Source organism: Saimiri boliviensis, chromosome 11, assembly GCF_048565385.1.
Source record: "Saimiri boliviensis isolate mSaiBol1 chromosome 11, mSaiBol1.pri, whole genome shotgun sequence".
NCBI lineage: Eukaryota > Metazoa > Chordata > Mammalia > Primates > Cebidae > Saimiri > Saimiri boliviensis.
In genome coordinates, this window is record NC_133459.1 from 41,617,738 (window position 1) to 41,643,134 (window position 25,397).

Sequence of the window (25,397 nt, forward strand, 5' to 3'; positions counted from 1 at the left end):
GAGTGGCAGCCCTCACAGCCTGGGTCCCGGCCTCTCCTCGCCGCGCACCCGCTTCCCGCTACCCCCCGGGAGGACTCCCATATCCCTTTCAATAGAAGTCTTTTAGGAGCACAAGATAAGGCTTCCAGTCACCTGGCCCAACCCTTCATCAGTTAACTTCCCGGTCCCAGGCTCAGGCACGGCACATCCTTCTCAGCCTGCTCTCTTTTTGTGAGATGGAGATGGGTGTCCTCATAGATTATACCCAAAGTTAATACACATATGTCTTTCCATTTGCTAACTACGTTTTCCCTTCTCACACCCTTCTTACACCTCTCACACTCTTTTCTCACACCTCTTCATGTCAGGGAGACAAAAGCCTGCCTGTAGTTACAAAAACAAGTTTCTCCCAGATTTTGTCAGCTGAGCCTCTAGAGACAAATATCCTTGGTGTTTTATTACCTTAGTGTTTTTCTGAGCGCCTGCTGCGCATTAAACACGGTACTGAATAGTGCTGAGGACCCAGAGGAACCAATCGGCATCTTCTCATGAAATTCAGACTAGTGGCAGAAAACTGGACTTGTGATGAAGGAACAGATGAAGTGCTCTGGAAATTCAGGGGTGAAGGAGGAGAATGAGCCGTCTTTAGAGAGGAAACAGTAGCATATAAAGAGGAACCAGAAGGGGGCAATTCCAAATGAAATGAACACAAGACAGCTTGACAGCTCACTGGGCCCATACAAAGACCGTTGTTCATTTTGAGTTGGGGGAGGGGGGTGCCGGCGGTGGGTGGAGTTAATGGAGTAGGGGTTGTATAGTACCACTGTTAAAATCGGGGGTTTTAGCTTATTCATTGTGCAGCTTAAGGCACGTAATCTCTTTGAGCCTGTCAATTAAAGGTACAGTATTTACATCAGATTCAAAATAATGCATTTCAAGCCTGAGCATCACGGTTGGCACAAAGCTACCATTTTTTTTGAACCCCAACTATCAAATATTATGTGAAAGAAATGCCTTGAATGTCAAGATAAAGAATGTATATATTCTCTGGGTAACAGGGATCAAACAGATGGTTGAGCAGTAGAAGGCACTGATGAGAGGTAGGTGTAAGAGACTGGATCCCGAGTTAAAGCCTAGGCCACTGCAGCGGTTGCAACCCCACTTACTTCTGTCTCACTCCCGTCCAAACCTCCCTACCCTCCTCAGTCCACAAGCATTTCAAAACCATGTTTCTAAAAACCAGCCATTTATATCTGTTTAGGTAAGTAACAGGAGTGCGGTGGTGTATTTACAAGTTGGCTTGTCCAGATATACTATAACTTAGTGTCTGTATTTAATATTGACAACCAAAAAATATATATAAATATCTTGCATCTATACACAGCAGGGCAGGAGTCTCTGTGTCTTCTTGAGCAGTGAGTTCGCAGGCTCCCACAGGCCCTCTTCTCATGGTGACAGTGTAGCCCTCAGTGCAAAGGAGACTAGAACCTGGCAGCCCAGACTGGCCCTTCCCTTCTCCTCCCTGCACGCCAGTGCTCCCAACTGGTCTCAGGTAAGTTAAGATTAATTTGAGTGGTTGGGCAGGAAGAGATGGGAATGGGCAAATCCTAACGGAGCCTGACACCTAGGGTGGAGAGGTCCAGGCCAGCAGAAGGGGTGGTCATAGCCACCTCCTGGGATAGAAGCCTTGTAGTTCATAGTTCGATTAGTGTGTCCTTAGGACCTCGGTCCAGCCCTACAGATTAGCTTGGTGAAGAAGGCAAGTGTCTGGACAGGGCTTAGTCCTCACCCTCAGGCACACAGCCATTCAGGGCGAAGCCTGGGATGTGGGTACAGAGACTCAGGCTGATATAAAAATAACAAAATCAGTAATAAAAAAATTATAAAACCTGTTGCTTGTCTGAATAGATTTGAGCAACAGTCTTGCTTTTGTTAAAATCCTGGAGCTGTTAAGTCCTGAATATTCTTCTGGACATCATTGGTGGCTGGGGAGCCCCAGGCCCGGCTCAGCTAAGATGTCAGTTTGGAAGTCTCATCCAGCTGCCTGTGCTCCCGAGAGATCCTTAGGGCTGCTGGGAAGAGGCCGGGCTGGTGGTTTGGGGTGCCTCACACTTGGGAATCAGCCCCCAGAGGATGGAACAGCTCTTCGGGTGTCTTGTCACCTTGGCTGTTTCCCCCCTGCCGGAAGCCGGAAGCAATCTCATCGAAGGTCCGGCCTTTAGTCTCAGGAACTTTGAAGTAGGTGAAGATGAAGAACAGAACCAGGAGCACAGTGAAGATAATGAAGACGTAGGGACCACACAGTTGCTGAAAGACACACAGACACACTTGGTTGGACTCATGACCCTACATCCTGGCTGTAGGACTTTGGATAAGTCACTTTACCTTTGGGCCTTTAAGCTGAAAAGGGGAACATCCACCTACCCAGGGATGCTGTCATTATTAAATGAGATCATGCTTGCACCTAGCATGTAATAGGCTCCGGGAGCACCATTCAAAGCTGAGGGGAGAACCCTGGAGCTGAGGTCAGCATTCTTAGCCATGTAACCTGGGCTTCCGACTCGCAGTTTGTCCTCAGCGTGATTACTAATGAGAATACTGGGAAAGCACTTTGCACAGCACTGTGGGGTCGTGTGTGCAGGCGAGAAATGGTGAGGACAGAGACAGTGGGGGTTCTCACCTCCACATACTGGAAGCACATGCCCACAATGAAATTTGAGGTCCAGTTGGAGAAGCCTGCAACAGCAATGGCAGCTGGACGTGGACCCTGGCTGAAGAGTTCAGCCACGATGAACCATGGGATGGGGCCGGGACCCACTTCAAAGAAGGCCACGAAGCCAAAGATGGCCACAATGCTCAGATAGGACATCCAGGGCAGCTGCTCCTGTTGAGGATGATGGAGAAGGAGAAAAGTTAGACTGGGTTGTGATGAGTCCTCAGGGAAACAAGCTGCAGAGGCAGCCCAGAGTAGAGCAATGCTGAAAGGCAGGAGGCCTGGGGCTGGTCCTGGATTTGTTGTGTGCCCCAGGTTTCCAGCTTTGGGCCTCCATTTCCTCATCTGAACACAATGATTTAAGTCCTGCAGGGTGGTGGCAAGTGTGAGTCCACTCCCAGGAGTGGTAATGTGGTGTGCATGTGGACGGTGCTAAGAGGACCCGTGGTCCCCTGGCCGTGCCTGCAGCGCAGTCCACCTGTGGCAGGATACAGAACAACATTCCTGGGGGTGGGGTGGACTCAGGTTCTAAGGCTTGTGAGGCACCCAGCTCAGGCTGGCACAGAGTAAGCACTAAGCATATGGTTCTGCATATAACCCTTCTCCTTGAGGAGGCCAGAGTAGAAAAGTTATGGGCTTCAGTTCAGATCTCAGATCTGCCGCTTTCCACTTGGCTGCATGTCTGACCTTTCGGCAACCACCAAACTTTCCAAGCCCAGGCTGAGCCATAAAATGATGGTCATGGTGCTTTCCTTGCCCAGAGGCTGAATAAACGAGTGCCTGTGTGTGTGTGCCAGGCACAGGGTTAGCGCAGCGGTCACAGTCACAGGCTCGGGACCGAGGTTGATTCCTGGCTTCATCCTTTATCTGACAAGTTACTAACCTCACTGAGACTTAGGCTTCCTCCCCCGTAAAATGGGAATAACTGAACTACACCTCCAGTCTTGTGAACTGAGTGAGGCGAGGCATGTTTCTGCCTCTGTGGAGAGGACAGCACTAATGCCCGGGGTTCTGTGAAGATGAATTGAGGCTACAGAGAGGATAACTGGGAAGGGTTAATATTAGGTGAGGCAATTCCTTAAGGAGGTGAGAGTTTGGGGTCTGGGACCAGAGGTGCTGTGTTGAGACTCCACCAAGCAGGGAGGAGCAAGTTCAAGAGAGGATGTGCATGGTTTGGAAGGAGACACCTTCAGGAGCCAGAAGGTCGGACCCAAGCCCCGGGGTACGGAGCCGGGGAGAACGCAGCCAGCACCTGGCCTGGCAGGCTGGGGCTGAGACAGGCATGTTGGGATCTGAAGCCCAGGTGAACTCTCCCCCGCCCCCCACCCTCCAGAACCTGGCAACTCACCAGCAATGCCAGCGCGATGGTCATGAGTATGGCACAACCCGCCATGCCAGCCAGGCCTATGAGGTGCAGGGTCCGCCGGCCTGCTCGCTCCACCACAAATAGCTGTGGGCACAGACAGTATCACTGCCACCCCTGCCTGGTATCCCTCTGAACCCACCCACCCAGAGGCTTGCCTCAACAGCCAGGATAGCCACAGGGGACTGCGAAGACCACCGGGGAAGATGGTACTGCCTCCTCCCTGGGGCTTGGCTGGGGGGCCAGATGGGAATGAGGGGCAGAGAGCTGGCGCCAGAGCCCAACAGCAGTACAGGGAGTGAGAGGCAGCCCTAGAGAGCCAGACACCTGGGCACCCTGGCTGTGACCTCAGGTGAGCTGTTTGTCATTTCTCTTCTCTGTGCCTCCGCGTTAGCTATGCAGTGTGAGCAAATGAACCCCACAGGTAGTTGGGAATAAAATGAGGTGGCATTTCATGGAGCATGTGACACACGCCTGGTGTTCAGTAAATGCTGCCATTCTGACATGAGGGCTGAGCGTGGGCCCTGGCTGCTGATGACAGTAAGCCAAGACTCACCGACACAACGGTGAAGGCCGTGTTGACGATGCCGGAGCCGATGGTGGCGTACACAGGCTGCTGCACCCCTGCCTTCTCGAAGATGCTTGTGGAGTAATAGAAGACCTGCCAGACAAGAGAAACTGTTGGGGCCTCCCTGGACATTGTGGGCCTTCGCTGCCTCTGTAGCGGTGGATGTGGGACCCAGGACGAGTAAAGAATGAAGGGGACAAATACTCGGGCAGAGGGACACTGCACTGCAGTGACCTGATGGGCTTGGGTTCTAAAAGGAAGCTTCCCCTTCGGCAGAGGCGTATCCATTGTTTTAAGTCTGGGACTTGTTCACTGTGCACAAGGGCTTGGCTGGGGCACAGGCAGGGTGGGTGGGGGCACTCACAGCATTGATGCCTGACAGCTGCTGGGACAGCTGCAGCACCACGGCGATGAGGATGGGCTGGCGGTAGGCGGCCGAGCGGAACAGCTCCAGGATGGTGACCTTCTTCTCCCGCATCATCTGCCGACTCTCCTCCTTCATCTCCTGCAGGTCATGGGTCACGTCAGCCGTCCCGCGCAGCTTCTTCAGCACTGGGGGGACCGGAGGGAAGGTGGGGGTGGCTCAGAGTGGGAAGAAGGCCAGGGCTGAGGGAGTGGGGAGGAGGGCAGGGCCCTGCCCGTACCACTCTTGGCCCGGTTCTCCTCGTTGCGGTTGATGAGCAGGAAGCGAGGGCTCTCGGGGCAGAAGGGCAGCACGATGCACTGCAGCAGGGCCGGGACGAAGATGATGCTCAGCAGCAGGGGCCACAGGTCCTCATTGCCCATGATGGAGTCCAGGCCGAACACCTGGGGGAGGCAGGGGCCGTGAGCGCCTCTGCCCTGACCCCTCTTCCCAGCCCGTCCTGCCAGAGTGGCCTTCCCTGCTTTGTGTCAGCTGCTGCTTCAGGGAAGGGCCCCAGTTCTGGCGGCTCTGCCACTAACATGAGGCTTGACCTCTCTGAACCTCAGTTTCCTCACGGGTCACGTGGGGAAAGTAGGGCCTACCCCATAGTGTTGCTGGGAGGACAAATGACAAGGCCACAGATGTGTCCAGCACAGAGAAGGAGGGCTGCTACTCTGCCACAGGAGTGTTCTGGGGACAGGGAAGGGGAAGTCTCCTGGAGGGAGGGTACAGTGTGCATAACAGCCTGAGGCATGTTGGGGGAAGGCGGGCCCTGTGGTTGCAGGCCCAGAGTGAGAAGAAGGTATGAGAAGGGTCAAGTCATCTTGCTTTTCCACTGGGAGGCCATGGTGCTGTGTTCTCTGGACCTGTGTACCACAGTGGTCCTTTGTGGGGCTGTGGGAACTGGTGGAAGAGAAACTCTGCCCTGCTGGCACAGACCCAAGAGCTACTGAAGCTGTGGGGGAAGATGGGGCTGTGCCAGGCAGGTAGATCCTGCCCCAGCTTACCTGGGCGATGAGGATGCCGACAACGATGCCCAGCTGGTGCAGGGTGCCCAGGGCCCCACGAAGGGCTGTGGGTGACACTTCACCCACATACATGGGCACGAAGCCTGTGGTCAGGCCACAGTACACGCCAATGATGAAGCGGCCCAGGATCAGCATCTCAAAGGACTTGCCCAGCTTCGAGAAGCCCATGAGCACGGCAGACACGAAGGCCAGCAGGTTCATCATCAGCATTGAATTCCGCCTGCGGATGGGGTCACAGGTCAGGCCGATGCCCACATTCCTTGGCTCCCCAGGGCTGTGTCACAGGTAATACCCTGGAACAGGCAGGGAAGTCTTCCCCACCTCCCCACCCTGTCTGCGACTCCCTGGGCAAGGAGGGAGGGCATGGGCCCTCCAAGGACAGTGCCAGGACCTACCGGCCAAAGCGGTTAACGAAAAGGCCCACAGAGAAGGAGCCAATCATGCCCCCAACAGAGAAGATGGCCACCGAGAGGGACCAGAGCGTGGTGAGCGTGGTGGGCAGGATGCTCTCCCCGTAGCGGTGGATCCATGTCTGGTTGTAGAACTCCTCGATCACCTACAGGGGCAGATGCAGTCTGGGTGGGCGAGCCCTGGGCTTCCTTTTCCTTCCCCTTGCAACCCTCCCTAAGAGAGGGCCCGGGCCTGGCTCTGCCACAGACTCACTGCATGTTCTTGAGCCAAGTCCCTCTATTTTTGTGGGCCTCAGTTTCTCCAGGTGAGAAACAAGGGGTTGGGCTCTATCTCTGAGTTGTCCCACTTCTCCTAACGTGGTTTCCAGGGCCCTGTGGTTCCACAGGCTCAGCTGGGATGATGGCAAGTGACCAACCGTGGAAGTTCAGGCATAAAGTAGAGAAGTACAAGGCTGGGTGTGGTGGCTCAGCCTGTAATCCCAGCACTTTGGCAGGCCAAGGCAGGCAGACCACTGGAGGGCAGGAGTTTGGCCAACATGGTGAAACTCTGTCTCTACTAAACATAATTATTTTAAAAAAAATTAGCTGGGCATGGTGGCATGTGCCTGTAATCCCAGCTATGCGGGAGGCCAAGGCAGGAATATTGCTTGAACCCGGGAGGCAGAGGCTGCAGTGAGCTGAGATCGCCCCACTGCACTCTAGCCTGGGCAACAGAGTAAGACTCTATGTCTCAAAAAAAGAATAGCGAGATGCAGAAGGAAAAGGGTATTCCCACTTGCCCCTTTTCTTCTCACCATGCCTCGAAGCCCCAAGACCCTAGCTCTGTCACCAGGCCCTCTCCCCAACCCCTTGCTGGGGAAGAACCAGGGCTTGACAGACAAGTTCTGCCATCCAGGAAGTACAGACTCCGTGACGGCACTGAGGGCCTGGTGAGACAAACTTGCACATGTCATCCTTCAGCTGTGCTTGAAAGACTCACATTGTGGTTTTCTGTTCCCCAGGCCCAGCTCCTCGTGTCTGGCCTGCGAGCACCTCCTTGAAGGACCCATGGCCTCCTCTCTCCCAGGGGCCCAGCTAGGACGTATGGGGAAAGGCTCCACACAAGGAAGCAGTTCCAGGAACTGGAGACACCTGTCCTAGGACAGCCCTGCCCACCAGCCCTGCCCCCATCCTGGCCAGCTCCCAGGGATGTGGCAGGCAGGCAGGCAGCACCGGTTCTGCCTGGGCACACTCACCACACTCAGTGCCACGGGACCGGCCAGACCTACCCAGCTACATGTGTAGCCAAGTGCAGGCCTACCTTCACAGAAATGGCTGCTTGTGCACATACACCATCACAGACACGTACTTGTGCTCACAGAATCTGAATATTCGTGCTTCAGCCAGTCGCAAACTCACATGCCTCTCATCCCCTACCACTTGCAGCTCAAACTCAGTTCCATGTGGACCCAACCCATCCCAACACCCCTCCCCAGGTGCATGCCACAAGTTCACGCACACACAGTGCTATGCAGCCTCTGCAAACGTCATCATCACTGCTGTTGGTTCTCCCTACCCCTTCCAACCCACTGAGGTCTAACAGAAGAGGAAGGTGTGGGCGGTCATACTTGCCAAATCAGGGCTTGCAGTCCCAAAAATGCTCACCAAATATGCTGGGCCTGCCTCCTGGTGCCTTCCTTCCCATTGCCATGGGTCTTCAGCCTCTAGCTATCTTTGTCCCTGCCCTGTCACAACCTGTCCCAAGTCTGGAGGCACCCGATGAAGACCAGGCTCCAAGGGGCTAGGATAGTTGGTAGGCAGCAGAGGCAAACCCTAGATCTACTTGTCTGTTCCAAGGATGCCAGGCAGCACAGTGAATAGAAACCTGAACTCTGACTCTGGACACAACTAAATTCAGGTCCTAGCTCCGCCCCTTATTTCCAGTGTGACCATGAGCAAGTTATTTCATCTCTGAGTTTCCATGGCCCCATTTCTTAAGTGCAGACATTAGCAGTAGCTACTTCTGTGCTGCAGGGAATCAGTGAAACAGGGCTCTCCAGGGCTTGGTATTATCACCCCTAAAATCACCCCACTGCACACTGGTGGCCTGAAGCCTGTGCAGACCACTAACAGAGTCTACCCAAGCCTTCAACACGCAACTCAAAATCGGGGCTCTTGCCAGGTATCAATCCAATCTCCCTACCTTATCACGCCTACACTCCACATGCCATTTCCCACCCCTCCATGCCTTTGAGATGCTACTACTCCTGCCTGGAAGGTACATCTGGCCTTACTGCTGCAACCTTTCGAGATCCGGGTTCTCTGACTCCAGGAAGATTGTCTTCCCTGAGGAAGTTCCTGAGATGCGACCGAGCTTGAGTCGCACCATGGTCTGTCCCAGAGCCAGTGCCAGGGATGCCTGGTGAGCGAATCAAAGGTGTTAGGCTCTCCTCCTAGAACCCCTTGATTCTGCTGGGGCAGAGAGAAGGCAGATTTTGACCAAAAAAACAAAACAAAACAAAACAAAACAAAAACAAAAAACAGAGCAACAAAACACAAAGTGTCCTTCAAGGGACAAAACTAACCCCAGAGGAGGACTGGCCAGGAACGGTAATGCCCCATTTATCAGGCTCCACCGAGAACAGGCTGTTCTGGATGAGGGTGGTTAAGGGAACTGTCCAGATAAATGGCGCTTGTCCTTCTGAGGGTCCAACCTTTCCTGGCCCATTATGGGGTGAAAATTTGAAGAGATTTCCCTTTGCTCTCCTGAGCACCCAGATCTACAAGCAGGGCTGCAGGGCAGTGGTGTCTGCCCTCAGGGCTCTCTGCAGGGGCAAGCAGAGGTGTTGCCCCTGTGCAGACTGGCTTCAGATGACTAAATTTCTGCATTCCGTAGTTCTAAGGTGTTCCCCGACCCCTCTGTGGTTCACAGGCTTGTCTTGTACACTCTCCACACCCCTCTTGAAAAAGTCAGCAAATGGAATTTGTTTGAATTGTATACAGAGTAAATAGATGCTGAATAAGTAAGGCCTGAAACTACCTAAATAAATAAGCTTAAAGATCTCAGGTCTTTAACTCTGCTTAAGAGGTAAGAGGACCATGTATAAGTGAGATGTGACAGAGCTCCACCCTGAGTTACATCTCCTGCCTGTGGTCACAAGGGATCCAGCCTTGTCCAGGGTTGGCTCCTGGATGCTGCCTGGCTGCTCAGCTACTCAGATCGCTTTACGGGGTGGAGGAAGGGTGAGCAGTCAGCTCCTGCATGTTAACCTGGGCCTGGATGCATCCCTCCAGCTTGCAGCAGCACTTCCTGGCCAAGCTGGGGCTGGGGAGTGGGTTTCTGCCTCTTGATGCCTGAAATTTCTGGGAAGAAGCCACACCTGGCTTTCCATTCCTAATGCTGGTTCTGGTACTCTGTGTCCTCTCCTCCCTGGGGTTCCACGCTGACTCTTGGCCCAGGAAGGGCAGGGGGTTGCTGGAGAATGAGAAGAACCCTACATGAGGAAAAGCTCTGGGGTCACATCTTCCACCCAGTCGCTTCTTTAGCATCCTCCCTAGAAGTGTCTTGGTGCACCTCAGAAAAGAAGAGTCTACTTACTATGCCCTGACAGGATCCCATAGGCCCAATCCCATTGGCTCCCAGCAGCCTCCGCAGCCCTGAGTCATGCGTGAGATGAGACATGGCACGTACCTGTTCAGCACGCTCCCACCTCACATGCCCATCCCAAGCTTAGGAGTTTTACCTTTGATGCTGCCACCACCTCACACCCGCCAATCACCAGGTCTTCTGGAGTATGCCCTCCTTCTCCATCTGTGCAGCCTGCCCTGGGTCTCATCTGGATTCTGCTCCTGACTCTTCCTATCCACCAAAGCCAGACCCCATTTCCCCCAGCGAACCACCCCTCAGAAGGCGGTCGGAGTCCCACACACCAAATGCGCCAGGCTCGGCTGTCCACCAGCTTCTCTGCTCCCTGCCCAGCCCATTCACCATCTCTTCACCCAGCTATGGGGTCTGGGTGGGGGCATGTGCACTGAGGAGGGAGGGATGGTTCTGTTCAGTTCCTGGGTGGACTGCCATGGCGTCGGCCAGCCTAGAGCTGAGAGGCTACTAGAGATCTCTGTCCAGATCTCTCACTGAGCCTAGAGGACACCCACCATGGAAACCACCCTGAAGAAAGAAGCAGGTTGGCTCTGGGCAGCTGAGATCCTTTGGACAAGATGGCTTCTGGTACACGAAGCTCTTCCTCACCCAGCGGCTCTCCAGGGATGAGGGGAGGCTTGCACAAGCCTCAGGATACATTAGGAATCCCCACACCACCTCCTGCCAGTCTGGGCAACTGTGGGTGAGGCCACACGTCTGCCTATCTCCCAGGGAACTTCTCACTTCCTCTTTATAGAGAGAGGGGCATGAGCCAGCGAACACCGCCTGGCATATGGGTAAGCTGTTACTGTTGTCACTGTTGCTTTCTCAAGCAGAGAAGTCACCACCTTCAGAGGAACCTTAGGGGGCCGAGCTTTCCATTTTGAAATTACCAGAAAACACGACCCTGAGGATGTAAGAATAAGGAGGAACCTGCAAGAGCTAGGGGCCTGCCTCAGGGAGCAAAGCTTGTCTTCAGACCCTGCCTGGTTGCTCCTGGCAGAAGAACCCAGCAGGTCTGTAGCCCCAGAGGGCAGAGGTCCCAGGGCCAGACTCCAGCTCAGGAGAAGGAAGAGCTTTCTAGACTTCAGGGGATGAGGCTGGTCACCTTGCAGGTGGTGAGTTCCCTGTAAGTAGGCAGCATGCTACTTACACAGTGCTCCAGAGCCAGACTGGCAAACATTTTATGTAAAAGCCTAGCTAGAATCCATCAGGTAGGGTCTGTGAGCCACATATGGCCTCTGTCACTCATTGTTCTTTTTTTCTCAACCTTGTAGAAATGTAAAAACCATTGTTAGTTCTTGGTCTGTACAAAAACAGGCTGCTGGCTGGATGTGGCCCTCCTGCCGACCCTTGATCTAGGATTCTACACTAATGCCAGGAGGGGTATGCATTTTGGAACCTCTGGCTGGGCTCACCATCCTTCCCGCTAGACATTCCTCTACCCCAGGAGGACTGGGTCCGGTAGGTTATTCCCAGCAGGGATCCCTGCGCCAGGTTCAAGCTCCTTCTCAACCCGCCCTCTGCTCTCCTGGATGCTATTATGGGAAAGAAGGGGTTAAACTGCCAGCCAAGCTTCCAGTGCTAGTTAGAAAGAGGAAAGGGTCAGCTTCTCCGGCTTAGCCCCTCAGCCTGGCCTTCACCCCTGTTCCCTGCCTGTCTTCCAGCTGGGGCTGGCCCTGCCCTGCTCCTCCCCCAAGCTCTCAGCCCAGGGCCTTATCTCCACAGCAACTCTTAGCCACACCCCAGGGTCAGCTGGGAGATTGGAGTCAGATGTTCCAGGTGGGGCTGGACAGATAACCCTGACCACTGGGTCCCCTGGGGCCTCTCTTTGGGGTCTAGGGAAGAGGCCCAGTTTGGAGCTAGAGCTGGGCCCCAACCCACCACTCCCTAGAGGGTTGGACCACCCAGGCTGCTTCTCCAGAACGGCCCTGACATGACCAGCCTTCAAACCAAGGCCAGGCCAGGCCTCCTGGCAGACAGAGGAATAATCTCACTGCGGCAGCCACACCCGAAGCCTTTCTCAGTCCTTGCAATGAAGTGTCTCCTCTACCCCAACTATGACTCATGATGCATACATGGTGACTCCCCATATGACCTAGACACCTCACACCTTTGTTTGGGCTTAATTGCCTTTCAGAGCATGTGCAGATACTTCTCTGGAAAGCCTTCCTCCTGAGAACTACCCCTCCTTCTCCAATGCAACTGGTTCTCAAACGGAGGCAGTTCTGGCACCCCACAGAATTGACATCTGCCAATATCCAGAGACATTTTTGGTTGTCACACTGGCTACTGGCATCTAGAGGGTAGAAGCCAAGGATGCTGATAAACATCCGACAGGCCCCTGCAGCACCAGCAGAACCATCACAGTGCCAGGCTGAGAAATCCTGCTGTAAGAGTGAAGCACCTTCTCCCTCCCACTTCCCTGCTCCCACTGTGCCTGTTCACATTTCCATCGTTGCCTTTAGATGGCTAACTGTAAGGTACTGTGTGCTCCCTCTATGATAAACCTCAGCATGGAGATGGTCTGATGCATCCGTGTCACTGCTGCCAGCATGGCACTGGAGGTGGCGAGTGGACACTAAATGACCAACAAGCCATTAATCTAACTGGAGTGCTTGAGGGGTGATGTGATATGACAAGGTGTGATGGTGTAAGAGATTGTGCAACTGTGTGTGGGAAACTTGAGATGCTGATACATGACTGAGCTTGACTCAGCTCTGAAGTGAGAGCCCACATGGCCAGCTGCGGTGGCAGCTGTAGGTGAGTGAAAGGGTGTTTAGGATCCATATGGGACTGACCATATGCCCATCTTCCACAATGGTTCAGGGCACAGATGAGGGCCAGACTCCCTGGACTTAGATTGCAGCCCTGCCACTTACTAGCTATGTGTCCTTGCTTTAATTGCTTAACATCCCTGTGCCCCAGTTTCTTATAAAACAGGGATTATGGTGTCTGCCTAATGGGGTTATTTGAGGAACAACTGAATTACTATTTTTAGGGTATGTATAACAATGCCTGGCAAGCAGTAAGGGTTTACAGTAGTGGTGATGGGTGAAGGGGAGAGGGGACCCAGAACTCTTTGGACTTGGGAGAGATAAGGAGAGGCTGCCTGGAGCACGTTGCCTAGTCCAGCCTGACAGGACAGAGGGCTTGGGGTAGGGAGGCAGGTGTTGCCTTCATCTCTTTCACTCACCAAGCTGGGTCATCTTGGGCAAACCTCACTTCTTCTGCAGACCAGGTTCCTCCTTTGTCAAACAAGGAGTGTTGTTTGTCAAACAATGAGGCCCTTTTGGGGCCCAAACTCTCTGGATTCTGCGGATGCCTTATTCTCAGACATGCCTGACACTGTCCCTTGGGCCAGGACCTCATGGTGTCTCAGTGGCCTTAGTCATCCTCTACTGGCAGCTCCATCATTGGGGGAGGGGAGGGGCAGTGCTCGGTCAGGATTCCCTGGTTCATTTAGCTGCTCTGCTCCCTCTGTGGCTGGGCTGGCTTCTTCCACCTCTGTCCTCCTCCAGGAGGGGAAGCATGGCAGGAATGTCCTGTCATCACTCACAGAGGGCAGGGGCAGTGCCCAGGGTGGGGGAGGCACAAGGCTTGGGAGCCCACCTCTAGCTCAGCCTCTTACTCTCCAGATACCTCATCTGGCTTCGATTCCCTCGTCTAGAAGAGGGGAAGATAATGTCAGCCCTGCCTGCCTTGTGGAGTTGAATTGCTGTGAGGCAGTAATTTATGGGGAGGTGCTTTGTAAACATATAAGATAATGTGATTAATTAACCACTTCTAGGAGGAAGCCCTTTGGGGCCTGTTTTATGGAAGAAACAGGCTTCTGGTAATTAACAGGAGAACTGGCATCCTCATAATTCGTGGGGAAAGTCTCTTCTCAAGAGCAGACAAACCATGGTCAACTTGATCCTGTTCCCTAAGAGAGGTTCTTCTAAACAGACAAGGTAAGTCGGTGTGCCCAGTGCAGGCAGCTAGCGATTCCGCATCAGATCATTTCACACCCCTGCACCTCTGCAGAAGCCAAGCCGATCCCACTGCCCAGACACCTGCACCTCCAACCCCGTGAGGTCAACTCACCCTTCAAGGTCGGGTGTGGCTGCCAAGCCCTTTGGTTTTGGCTCCCCTGTAACCCCCACCCCAGCATTAGTTTCTCCCTGTTTGCTCTCACAGCACTTGAAGCCCTCTGCTGGCTACACTCTTTCTCCAAGGGTCTCTCCCACTGCTGTGGAGACAGGGCCCAGCTCACACTGTCTCAGGCAGCTTCCTGAGGGCCAGCATGTGCCTGCTGTGTTCACAGCTTAATTCTCCCTCCTCACTGTCTAGGACAGCATCTGGCACAGCGTGGATGCTCAGGAAGTCCTGGATGAATGAAAGAGTTGGCAGGATGGAATCTCTCTGCAGCCCTAGGTCAGGCCTTCAGCCCTACCCAGGCACACAGTTGCTTTGCCCTGTTACTACACGTGGGCTCTGAGCCTCATTTTCATTTCTTCCTCTTGGGTCCTTCTATCCTCTCCTCACATGTTACATTTATCACTTCTAATCTGCTCCTGGTTGGAAAAACTACAGCCAGCCTTGTGAGAAGTGTTTGTAAAGTGCAAAAGTCAACAGACTGCATGCCTGGGTGCTTGCCCAAGAAACACCGCTAGATTTCAGTAGATTTCAGTGTTCTCAGTTCCGGCCACTCGAATCTCCAGCTTCCGTCTGCCAGGACTGGTTTCTGAAGTAAAGTGACCTTTGGACAGGTGCCCAGATATGGTCCTATGAATGAAGTTTACAGCCTCACCTGGGCCCTTTGTGCTGCTGAGCGGCCCCGTGCTGAGGTCAGAGGTTCCGCCCATCTTCCATTATAACCTCTTGCCTAATCTAATTTCTGATTAGATGGGAGGCCCCAGGGATCACAGAAGTTCATCTCAGATTTCTCTACATCTTCAGAAGTCTGTCAGTCCCTGGCTAGGCGTGGTGACTCACACCTGTAATCCCAGCACTTTGGGAGGCTAAGGTAGGTAGATCACCTGAGCTCAGGAGTTTGAGATCAGCCTCACCAACATGGTGAAACCCCATCTTTACTAAAAATACAAAGATTAGCCAGCCAGGTGTGCTGGTACACACCTGTAAGCCCAGCTACAGGGGAAGCCAAGGCAGGAGAATCACTTGGACCCAGGAAGCGGAGGTTCAAGTGATCCTCAGTGAGCCGAGATCGTGCCAGTGCACTCTAGCCTGGTCAACGGACTGAAACTCCATCTCCAAAAAAAAAAAAAAAAAAAAAAAAAAGTCTCTCAGTCCCTCCTACTCCAACACCATCTTCCTCCTGGGAGACCTCTACCTTCACTTCCTTATCTTCACCCTTTCCTCTGCTGATTCCTTCCAACATGTTTAAAAATAGCCTTCATTATTGAAAGGCTGAGGCGGGTGGATCAGGAGATCAGGAGTTCAAGACCAGCCTGGCCAACATGGTGAAACCCTGTCACTACCGGAAGTACAAAAATTAGCTGGGCAGGGTGGCAGGTGCCTGTAATTGCAGCTACTTGGGAGGCTGAGGCAGGACAATTGCAGAATTGCAGTCAGCTGAGAGTGCACCACTGCACTCCAGCCTGGGTGACAGAGTGAGACTCTGTCTCCAAAAAAAAAAAAAAAAAAAAAATCGCCCTCATTAAAAAAAAAAAAAAAAATCCTAGCCATACCATCCTTCCAAAGCTCCCACCTCTTTTCTCCCTCTCCCACCAAGTCTTTTGGAAGAGCTGTCTCCACCCTTTCCCATCTGCCTCTCACTCTTCACCCAATTGCAGTGAGGCTTCTACCCATGCTGTGCCACCCAGTCAGCCTGAGTGACCACAAGGCCACCAACGCCTCTTCTGCATTCAACATTGTGGAGAGGCTTGCCCAGTTCAACCCCTGGGTCACCTGATGGTATCCCTTCACTGCATTCATCCACTATCCACCAGTGTCTACTACTATGACAGGCACTGTTCTAGGCACTAAGGACACCGCTGTAGACAAACCAGAAGGACTCTGGCCCTTTGACAGCTTACATTCTACCTCTGTTTTGGGAGGATCTCCTCTCCTGGTTTTAGAGATAACAGCTCTTGTTCCTCTACTTAGGGTCCTCTTCTAGCAATGGGTTGTTCTCTGGGCCTTGATCTTTTTATTTTTAATTTTTATGTATTTAGTTATAAAATTGAGATGGGGTCTTGCTGTGTGGCTCCGGCTGGTCTTGAACTTCTGGGTTCAAATGATCCGCTCACCTCAGGCTCCCAAAGTGCTGGGATTACAGCCACCGTGCCGGGCCTTAATCTTCATTTCTCTTTTTATTCCACAGTCTCCCTAGAAGATCTTCTTCCAGTGTGTGGATACCAGTGACTAACTCTCAACTTTTCTCCAGCCTGGGTCTGTGAGACAGACCCATACGTGCAGATGCCTCCTGCACGTCTCCAGCTGTGTCACCCATGCCTCCATTCCTGCACATCCCATGGCCACCTACCAGCTCCTGGCATACCTGCTCCTTCTTAAAACCATGCATCACCCATGCCAGAAACCTAGAAACCATTTTCAAACCCTTCTCTGTTGTCCTCGCACGGAACTGATGACCAAATCCCGTCAGTTCTTCCTCTGAGGGTTTGCTTTTATGTCATTGGTGCAACGGCAACCTTCTTGATGGTTTCCTGGTCTCTAGTCTCACATTCTTAGGTCCACCCCTCCATACCAGACGACTGAGTCATTTCCTTATGATGCAAATCTGATCACGTCTGCCCTGGGCAGCGGGTCCCTATTGTGCTCATCCTAAAGTCCATGCTCCCTAGCTGGGGCCCATGCTGGTGCCCATCTGCCCATTCTGACTGTGCCGTGCCATACTCACAAGGCCCTTTTGGTCTTGCTCTGGCCTGCCTTGTTGGCCCCCCCATGCTTCCCCCTCCCCCTGTTCACTCTAGTGACATACTATACTACTCACACTTTGCTGAATGCCAGGCTTTCTCTCTTCTGGGTATTTTACTTGGCAGGCCCCCTGCTCACCCCAACCCTGTTTTGTTTCTGGAAAACACCTCCTCTGTCCTGGCCTTAGAGTCCTAGTTGTCATTAACTCACTGTGAGATCACAGTCAAGACATCACTAAATCCAGTAGCTGTCAACCTTGGCTGCACACTGGATTTGGTCGGGAAACTTTTAACTGAATGTCCAAATAGCATCCCAGGCCAATTAAATCAGAATCTGGGGGTGTCCAGGAAACCCCAACGTGCAACCAAGTGGAGAGTTCAGTCTCCTGTTTCCTCCCAGTCTGTCTTACAGACTTTCTACCTATAGGAATTCCCACAGGGAGCCAGGTCTGAAGCACACACTTTGGCAAGGGCTGTCAAGAGTGGTTAGCAAATGCAGGGTTTGGGGCTGCTCCAAGCATGGGCCCACGGTGGCCATGCCCAGCAAACTTGGAAAAGTCCTGTCACCTCCGCTGCAGCTGAGCATGACTCAGCAGCCCAAGCCTTCCTGGTAACTTGCTCCTCAGTATCGGGCGTGGCCCCATAGCCACTGTCTGCCTATTTGGAAGATGCCCAGCTAACTCCAGACACTACCAGGTTCCCCCAAACAGGCCCCTGATCTTTGGGAGTCACCGCACCCACTTGCCAGCCTCATCTGTCTGGACAAGAAATGTGGTCCTGATGTGAGGACTGCCCACTCTCATTTGGTCCTCTCTGGGAAGGTACAGATTGTTTTTTTTTAACTGGCAAGGCAGCTAGTTAGGGAGACAGCCTGAGGCCGTGGAAATAACAGAGTGTGGCTTCTGACTCCAGCATTCACTAGCTTTGCGACCTTGGGCCTGTTGGTCATTTCATCTGCCTGGGACTGTTTCCGGGGCTATAAAATGGAAATCACCACCCAATCTCCTAAACACATGCAAAAATGCCTGGTACAGAGGAAGGGCTCAGTTCGTTTCCTTTCCTGTCCCTACCCTCTGCCCCCTACCCACTTTTCCTTTTTTCTCCTCCTTAAAGCAAGTAGGCCAGGCTGGAGGAGATGGCCTACGTCCCTTCCCATCTTGACATTCAAGTAAACAAGTGAGGACAGATCGAGGAGGCATGGCAGGGAGGAGGAAGTCAGCACAGACCTCCACCCACTGCGGCTCTCTAGGGCAAGACGCCATTTCTGCTTTGACTGGCACAGGGCTTTCAGGGAGAGGATGCGGTTTCGACCTAGAATTAGAGGCCTTAAAAGGAAGTGTGCTGCATGTGGATGGGTATGAGTGCAGGCTCAAGGACCACTTGGCAGGCAGGGAGCTGGTTCTGGATACCAGCTCTCTCTGACTAGCTGGGTGATACTGGGCAGGTTTCCTCTCTGGCCATTTCCCACACCTGCAGGCTGGGAGTGGTGCCTGTTGCTTCCTTACAGTGCTGCAGTGAGCACTGGCTGAGACAAGCCCATGAAGACCCACTGCAGCCCCAGAATGCCATGTAAATGCAGCATTATATAAGTATTGAGCTTTGCTCTGATGTTATTATATTATCAGACTTCTTCTTATGTGACTGAGTTAGGTAGGGGATTGGTCAAGAGGTCCTATAAAAGACCCCAGGATTCTGTGGGACCTGAGATTCTAGAATTCTGCTGCCCTAAGATTCCAAGGCAAGAAACGAGTCTTTGACATGGTCAGGGTCAGAAAATTGGTTGGAGGCAGACAGCGCATTGATGTAAATGACTCTAATACTCAGGTGGCAGTGTGAGCCTGTGGGCATGTGTCATGTGCAACAGAGCAGGCTGGTGTCCATAAGCCAACGATGGCACAGTACTCACCTTCTGGGGAGCATTGATGACTCCAGTGTTGTAGCCAAACTGCAGGGAGCCGAGCACTGCCCCTCCCACGGCCAGCATGAGGCGACCCGTCAGCTTCTGCAGAGAAACAGACCACACTGTTATAGGCGTGTCTGGGCCCAGGTTACTACAGGACAGGGCTTGGACTGGCAGGTTCCTGTGTTCAGGTATCTTGCCTGACTCCTGGCACCACACCAGTCTTTCTCTCAGGAAACCTGGCCAATTCCCGATCTTAGGTGCCCAAACCAGCCTAGCTGATTTCAAGACACTGGGCTGGCCAGGCCATTTCCTGGGGAGAGAGAGGAAGTATGGTTTTCTCTCTTTGTAGCCAGGTCTCAGGAAGAGAGAGGCTTTGGATTCTTTGGGGTCTCATTTCCCTGGTAGAGCCATACCTAGGGTCCAGTGGTTCTAGATGCTCTGATTAGGAGGCCCAGGAACCAGCCCTCCTATGCAAGGGGGGGCCCAAATTACATGGTAGGAGTAGCACAGATATAGGAGAAGCACCCTGGATTTGGAGCTGAAGGTGCCAGCTTCTGATTCCAGCCCATGTGCCTGTTTGCTCTGTGAGTTCCAGCAGGCTAAGTCCCCCTTGCACCACTTCTCCCCCACCCTCCATTTGCTTGTTGGCAAAATGGAAACAGCCTCATTTGTCACACTGGAGATGTGACCTCACCTTGCCCTGCCCTTCCTGCTGTTTGCAGGGCAGGAAACTGAGCCCTGACAAGGTGAGGCAAGTTCCAGATCACTCAGGGGTCTGCAGCAGAGTTCAGGGCTCCGGACTCCCTGCCCGGTGCTCCTCACAGCAACAATCCCCAAACCACGAGCCTCCCAAGGCTACTTGGACATGGATGAAATGCTAGGCAGGAACAAACTTTGGAAAAGTGCACGACAGGGTGGATACAAGTGTTGGGCCAAGGTGTTTCCCATGGGCAAAGGGCTGGCAAGGAAAAGGGGCGGTTTGCTTCTTTCCACTGGAAGTCGAGGACATGAAGCAGCAGGATGGGCAGAGGCCAGCAGGTGAAGAGCCCTGCTTAGCCACAGGTGACTGAGAGGCCCCCAGGGTGTCCACCCTGTTGGAGAAAATCACTCCTTTTTCAGCTATGAAAATGAGGATGTCAGGAAATGTGACATTAGGCAGGCCTTTAACTGACTGTGGGAGAAGAGAGCTGCCGGAGACACGTGAAAAAAAAATGGCTGGCATTCACGACACACCCACACCAGGCTGGGCACTGGAAGTGGGCAGAGCTGGCCACAGCCTGGCTGTGGGTCTCTGGGCCTCAGTTTCCACAGAACCCAGAAGCAGCCTTTACTTCACGATCATCACAGATAGCTGTGGGCGTAGCTGGTACCAGGCACATTCCAGTATTGTCTTTTCATTCTCTGAAAGCTGTCAGTCAGGGCAACGATCCCAAAAGCTGAGGTGCTCACATCAGAGGCTGTGAAAGGAAGGCATTGGCCCAGGAGGAGTGTGCAGCTCAGAGCCCCCTGTGTGTGTGTTGGGTCCTTCCTTCCCATGAATCTACCTACCTGGCCCCCTAGCCTGCCTCTGGACATTCATTCCACATGCCGGGGGTTCCCTCATACCCAGGAACTTATTCCCTCTAAATCCTCTGCATTGCGCAACTGGGAAGACAGCTCCCACCCACCTACCCATGTCTTGGCACTGCCCCAAGACTCTCCCTTCTCGCAACTCTCTGGGGAGCCTTCAGGCCCAGAGCTGTTGTTCTAAGACGGTAGTGAGAGCTGACAAACTTCTGGGGGACCCCAGCGACATACCAGGTCAAGCCTAACTCATAGGGTGGGCGCTGGGATTAAATCAGAGGCTGTGGCAAGGCACGGAGCATCACCAGGAGGGCTCACTAAACAGCGTCTGCTGGGCCCACCACGTGCTGGGCTATCCGTCTTCGGAATTACCTGCATTTGCTTGTGGGATGCAAAGTAAATACAGTATTTTTCTAGAACACATTAGAATAGATAAAAAAACAAGCAATGCAGCAACATCAGGCTATGGTTTAAGAAAATGTGGTTATATAATGGAATATATAACCTGGGAGTTCGAGGTTACAGTGAGCTGTGACCAGACCATGGCACTCCAGCCTGGGTGACAGTAAGACCCTGTCTCAAAAAATAAAGTGAAACCAAAAACAGAGCAGTGTGTGCGTTGTATGTTACCTTTTTTTTTTTTTTTTTTTTTTTTGAGGGAGAGTCTTGCTCTGTGGCCAGGCGCCAGACTGGAGTGCAGTGGTACAATCTCGGCTCCATGCAACCTTCGCCTCCCGGGTTCAAGTGATTCTCCTGCCTCAGCCTCCCAAGTAGCTGGGACTACAGGCGCGTGCCACCATGCCCAGCTAATTTTTGTATTTTAGTAGAGATGGGGTTTCACTATGTTGGCCAGGATGGTCTCGATCTCTTGACCTCGTGATCCACCTGCCTCGGCCTCCCAAAGTGCTGAGATTACAAGCATGAGCTACGGCGCCCTGCCTGTATGCTACCTTTTGTGTTAAAAAAAAAAATTGGCTGGGGGTAGGGAGAGAATATACACATCTATTTAAAAGAATGCACAAGAGGCTGGGCGCGGTGGCTCACACCTGTAATCCCAGCACTTTGGGAGGCTGAGGTGGGCAGATTGCTCAAGGCCAGGAACCCCATCTCTACTAAAAATACAAAAATTAGCTGTGCGTGGTGATGCACGCCTGTAGTCCCTCCCTACTTGGGAGGCTGAGGCACAAGAATCACTTTAATCTGGGAGATGACAGTTGTAGTGAGCCGAGATCGCACCACTGCACTTCAGCCTGGGTGACAGAGCAGATTCTGTCTCAAAAAGAAAAAGAAAAAAAAGGACGTACAAGAAAGGTAACATTCTAACCAGGGGGACTGGGGTGACTGGGGACAGGGTGAAAGTGAGATTTCATTTTATAGCATTTGGGACTTTTTTGAATTCTGAATGGTGTAAATGGAGTCACCTATTCAAAATAATTTTTACAAGCCCTATGATTTCATATTATTTAGAACAAAGCAATTTAAATAAAAACATCAGGTGGAAAATAATACAGAAGATTCACAGATCTGGCAAAAATTACATTGGTAGAGCATGAATGAATGACACTGGCCGTGAGAGAAGAGGGCTATGATGACAGGCCCTGTTTCACTTAGGTCTGCATCTGATGTTCCAGGGGTCTTGAGCCTCTGAAGTCATCCCTGGGGCCTCACTGAGCAGCTGCTCAGGGACTGTAGGCTCTGGCAGTGGGGTTGCTGGAGGCCAAGGACATGGATCTTGTCATCGGCAGGTCAAGGTCAAACTCCACTTTAGAAAACCTGCCTACCCACGCCCTGGGTCATATTCACATCCACCCAGGCAGGTGCTGCACTAGAATCCACGAAAATAATCAGTGACTCGTGCTCCAGGTGCTAACTAAGGCTGGGGCTCCAGATAAAACTGGACCCGGTCCTGACACAAAGGAAGGAGGTTCCAGTCCAGTGGGGTGGGGGCAGTGGGGACCAGATAAAGATGAGGCCAGTGTGGTCTGGGCTTCAACAGGAGGCTAGTATGAGGCACTGTGAGAGCCCTGGAGGGAAAGACTTCCAGTTTTGCCTGGGGACAAAAGATGAGTTTCCAGGAGGTGACATTGGAGCTGGGGACTGTGAAGGACACGCAGAGAGTCTGCCAAGTGGGAAAGCAGTGGCAAGGCTACATTCCAGGTGGACAGAACAGTATGTGCAGGGGCAAGAAATGGAGACTGATTGGTCAGATTAAGAAACAGGGTGCTCAGTGTGGCTCAGTGCCAGGTGTAGGGAGAGGGACACAGCCCTTGCTCCTCAGTAGACACATGGCACTGTGACCAGTATCATACTCAGCTCCCACCCTGCTGATCATTGCTGGGCTTGGAATCAGACCCATGTTTAAATGCAGCAAGCTGCTTCCTTTCACCTTGGAGTTGCGATATACATGGTAGCCCTGCCTTGGTTTCCTCACCTAGAAAACAGGGATGAAAGTTCCTTCCTTCAAGGGTTGCTGTTAAGTTCTCTATCAGTATCCATCATGAAGCCTGGCAGAATTGCCTCCACAAGTGTTTGCTGAATCAGGGAAGAATAGCAAGTTACCCTCCACCAGGCAACCGCAGCACCACCTGCCTCCACCAGCCAGTGGCTGGAACTGGAACATGGCAATGAAGTCCCTTCACTCAATGTGTATTCACTCTGGTATCAAGCTGATGAACAGTTGGTGATGACTTAGAGAAGGATATTACCTCCACAGAGCTTGTGATTTTCTTGTGGGAGCCTTTTATTAGGGGTAGGGAGCAATGAACAGCCCAGAGTCTGGGATCCCCAGCAGCCCATCACCACTCCCTGGGCATGAGACTACTTTCTAGAACATTCCATCTCTTCCAGGCCTTTGCTCTTGCTATGTCCTGTGCAGTCTCCAGTGTATTACCCATCTGCCACTCAGTCTGGGCAACTCCTTAAGAATGGAGCCAGGGGCATTGACTCGTGCCTGTAATCCCAGCACTTTGGGAGGCCAAAGTGAGCAGATAACTTGAGCTCAGGAATTCAAGACGAGCCTGGGTAACATGGTGAAACCAGGTCTCTACTAAAATTACAAAAAAAAAAAAAAAAAAAAGTAGCTGGATGTCATGGCACACATCTGTACGTAGCTACTTCAGAGGCTGAGGTAGGAGGATCACCTGAACCTGGGAGGCAGAAGTTGCAGGGAGCTGAGATACATGCCACTTCACTCCAGCCTCAGCAACAGAGCGAGAAATAAAAAAAAAGAATGGAACATGGGTCGTACTGTGTCTGCAGCCAGAGTGGCCAGCGTAGGGAACAGCACACACTAATTGCAACACAAATAAAACCTGTCATTTCTCAATTTAGCTTTTGGGCAAAGCTGGCTCTGTGTTATCTGTTATGCCAGACCAGTGCTCATCCTTAGCCATTTATCAAATCCCTGACGAGTGAGTGCTGGAACATCAGAGCTCTGAGAGGTGAAAACAGTGCCCCCAAAACCCTCCACTCCACGCCCACAGGGCTGTTGATTAAGACCTCTTAAGTCAGGCAGACTGAGTTCAAATCCTGACTCTCCTAGGAGAGCCATGACCTTTCAGTTCAGCTAGTGCCTGCGCTCGGGGTCTAGCACAGAGAAGGATTTCTCATGTTCCCACCCCTCATCCTCCCTATCTATCCCACTGCTGGGGGTCTCACAACCCTTGAAAGCCCGCTCTCTCCCAGGAAGCCATGGAGGAGGTATTAAGATTCAGGACCTCTCCTCCTACACTCGGATGCTGGATGGCCCTGGCCACATTGTATAACATGCCAAACACCGTGGCCTTTTGGCCCATGCCAATATGTCCTTCCTTGGCATAGCGCTCCGGCCCTAGGGTTGGCCTGCAGCAGGTTCTCAGTCTATACTAGCAGAGGGAGAGCACATGGCTACTGCCACTCAGAGGCAGGGTATTCCTGGCAAGAGGAGGGTTCCAGGGCTGGCAGAATCCAGATGTTGCTCCATCTTGTCCTCTTCCCACAGCATCCCACATGGGTCCCCGAGGTGTAGGAGAGGAGGAGACATAGGGCTTGCCAACTGCTTAGTCCACAGCTCTAAGGAGGGCGGAGAGGGGTTTACCTGATCCATGACGCCTCCCTTTTAATTTGTTTTGTCATGTTTCCTATTAATTTAAACAAACTTCTTGGCACATTAAAAGAAAGAAGCTCAAGACTGGGCACAGTGGCTCACACCTGTAACCCCAGCACTTTGGGAGGCGGAGGCGGTGGACTGCCTAAGGCCAGGAGTTCGAGACTAGCCTGGCCAACACGGCAAAACCCTTTCTCTACTAAAAATACAAAAATTAGTGGGGCTTGGTGGCACATGCCTATAATCCCAGGTACTTGGGAAGCTAAGGCACGAGAATCACTTTAACCTGAGAGCTGGAGAGTTGTAGTAAGCAAATATCTTACCACTGCATGCCAGTCTAGGCAACAGATCGACACTGTCTCAAAAGACAGTCTCAGCTGCAGTAAGAATGAAGCTCACGAAGTTGCTGTAACATTGGCATTTGACAGGAGGCGCCTGAGATCAGAGGGTAGGTGGCCTAGCATACAAACAAAAGCCAGGGTTAGGACTAGAGTTGTTTGGTTTCCTAGCCTGGCATTTTACCCTCTGACCGGTTCCATCCTGCCAAGTCTTTTAAAAAAGAAGAATGATGGGCTAGCAGTCGGAAGCCTAACCTTAGGGTGACCTCAAGCATTAACTACTCCTGAAGCCACTTCCTTTAAGCCTTCCAATGATGTCAAGACACTTGCATGACTGAACCTCCAGGCAGAAGGCACTCTCCAGTTTTCGAAGCAGAGCTGAGAGGAGGGAGCTAGTACATTTATCAGCAGCACCAGGGAGGCGAGGCACTCTGCCAGGGGCTGCTTATACACCCTAATTTAACCACCACAAACAAGCTCTCGGGGAGAGATTGCTCCCACTTCACAGATGAGAAATGAGACTGAGGGAGGGAAAACCACAGAACTCG

General features: G+C 52.4%; 1 protein-coding gene across 1 annotated transcript in view; it reads right to left on the bottom strand.

Moving 5' to 3' along the window:
* Positions 1–1,208: 1,208 nt before the first annotated feature.
* The window catches only part of SLC2A1 (solute carrier family 2 member 1), a 32,420-nt gene continuing 8,231 nt past the window's right edge, over positions 1,209–25,397 (bottom strand). The window contains exons 2-10 of the mRNA XM_039474100.2: positions 18,868–18,963; positions 6,450–6,610; positions 6,034–6,274; positions 5,268–5,430; positions 4,988–5,175; positions 4,612–4,716; positions 4,041–4,142; positions 2,660–2,863; positions 1,209–2,286 (exon numbers count right to left, since the gene is read on the bottom strand). Of these exons, the coding sequence (XP_039330034.1) occupies positions 2,086–2,286; positions 2,660–2,863; positions 4,041–4,142; positions 4,612–4,716; positions 4,988–5,175; positions 5,268–5,430; positions 6,034–6,274; positions 6,450–6,610; positions 18,868–18,963 (1,461 nt within the window). The 3' untranslated portion in view covers positions 1,209–2,085. The remainder of the gene's footprint in view (positions 2,287–2,659; positions 2,864–4,040; positions 4,143–4,611; positions 4,717–4,987; positions 5,176–5,267; positions 5,431–6,033; positions 6,275–6,449; positions 6,611–18,867; positions 18,964–25,397) is intronic.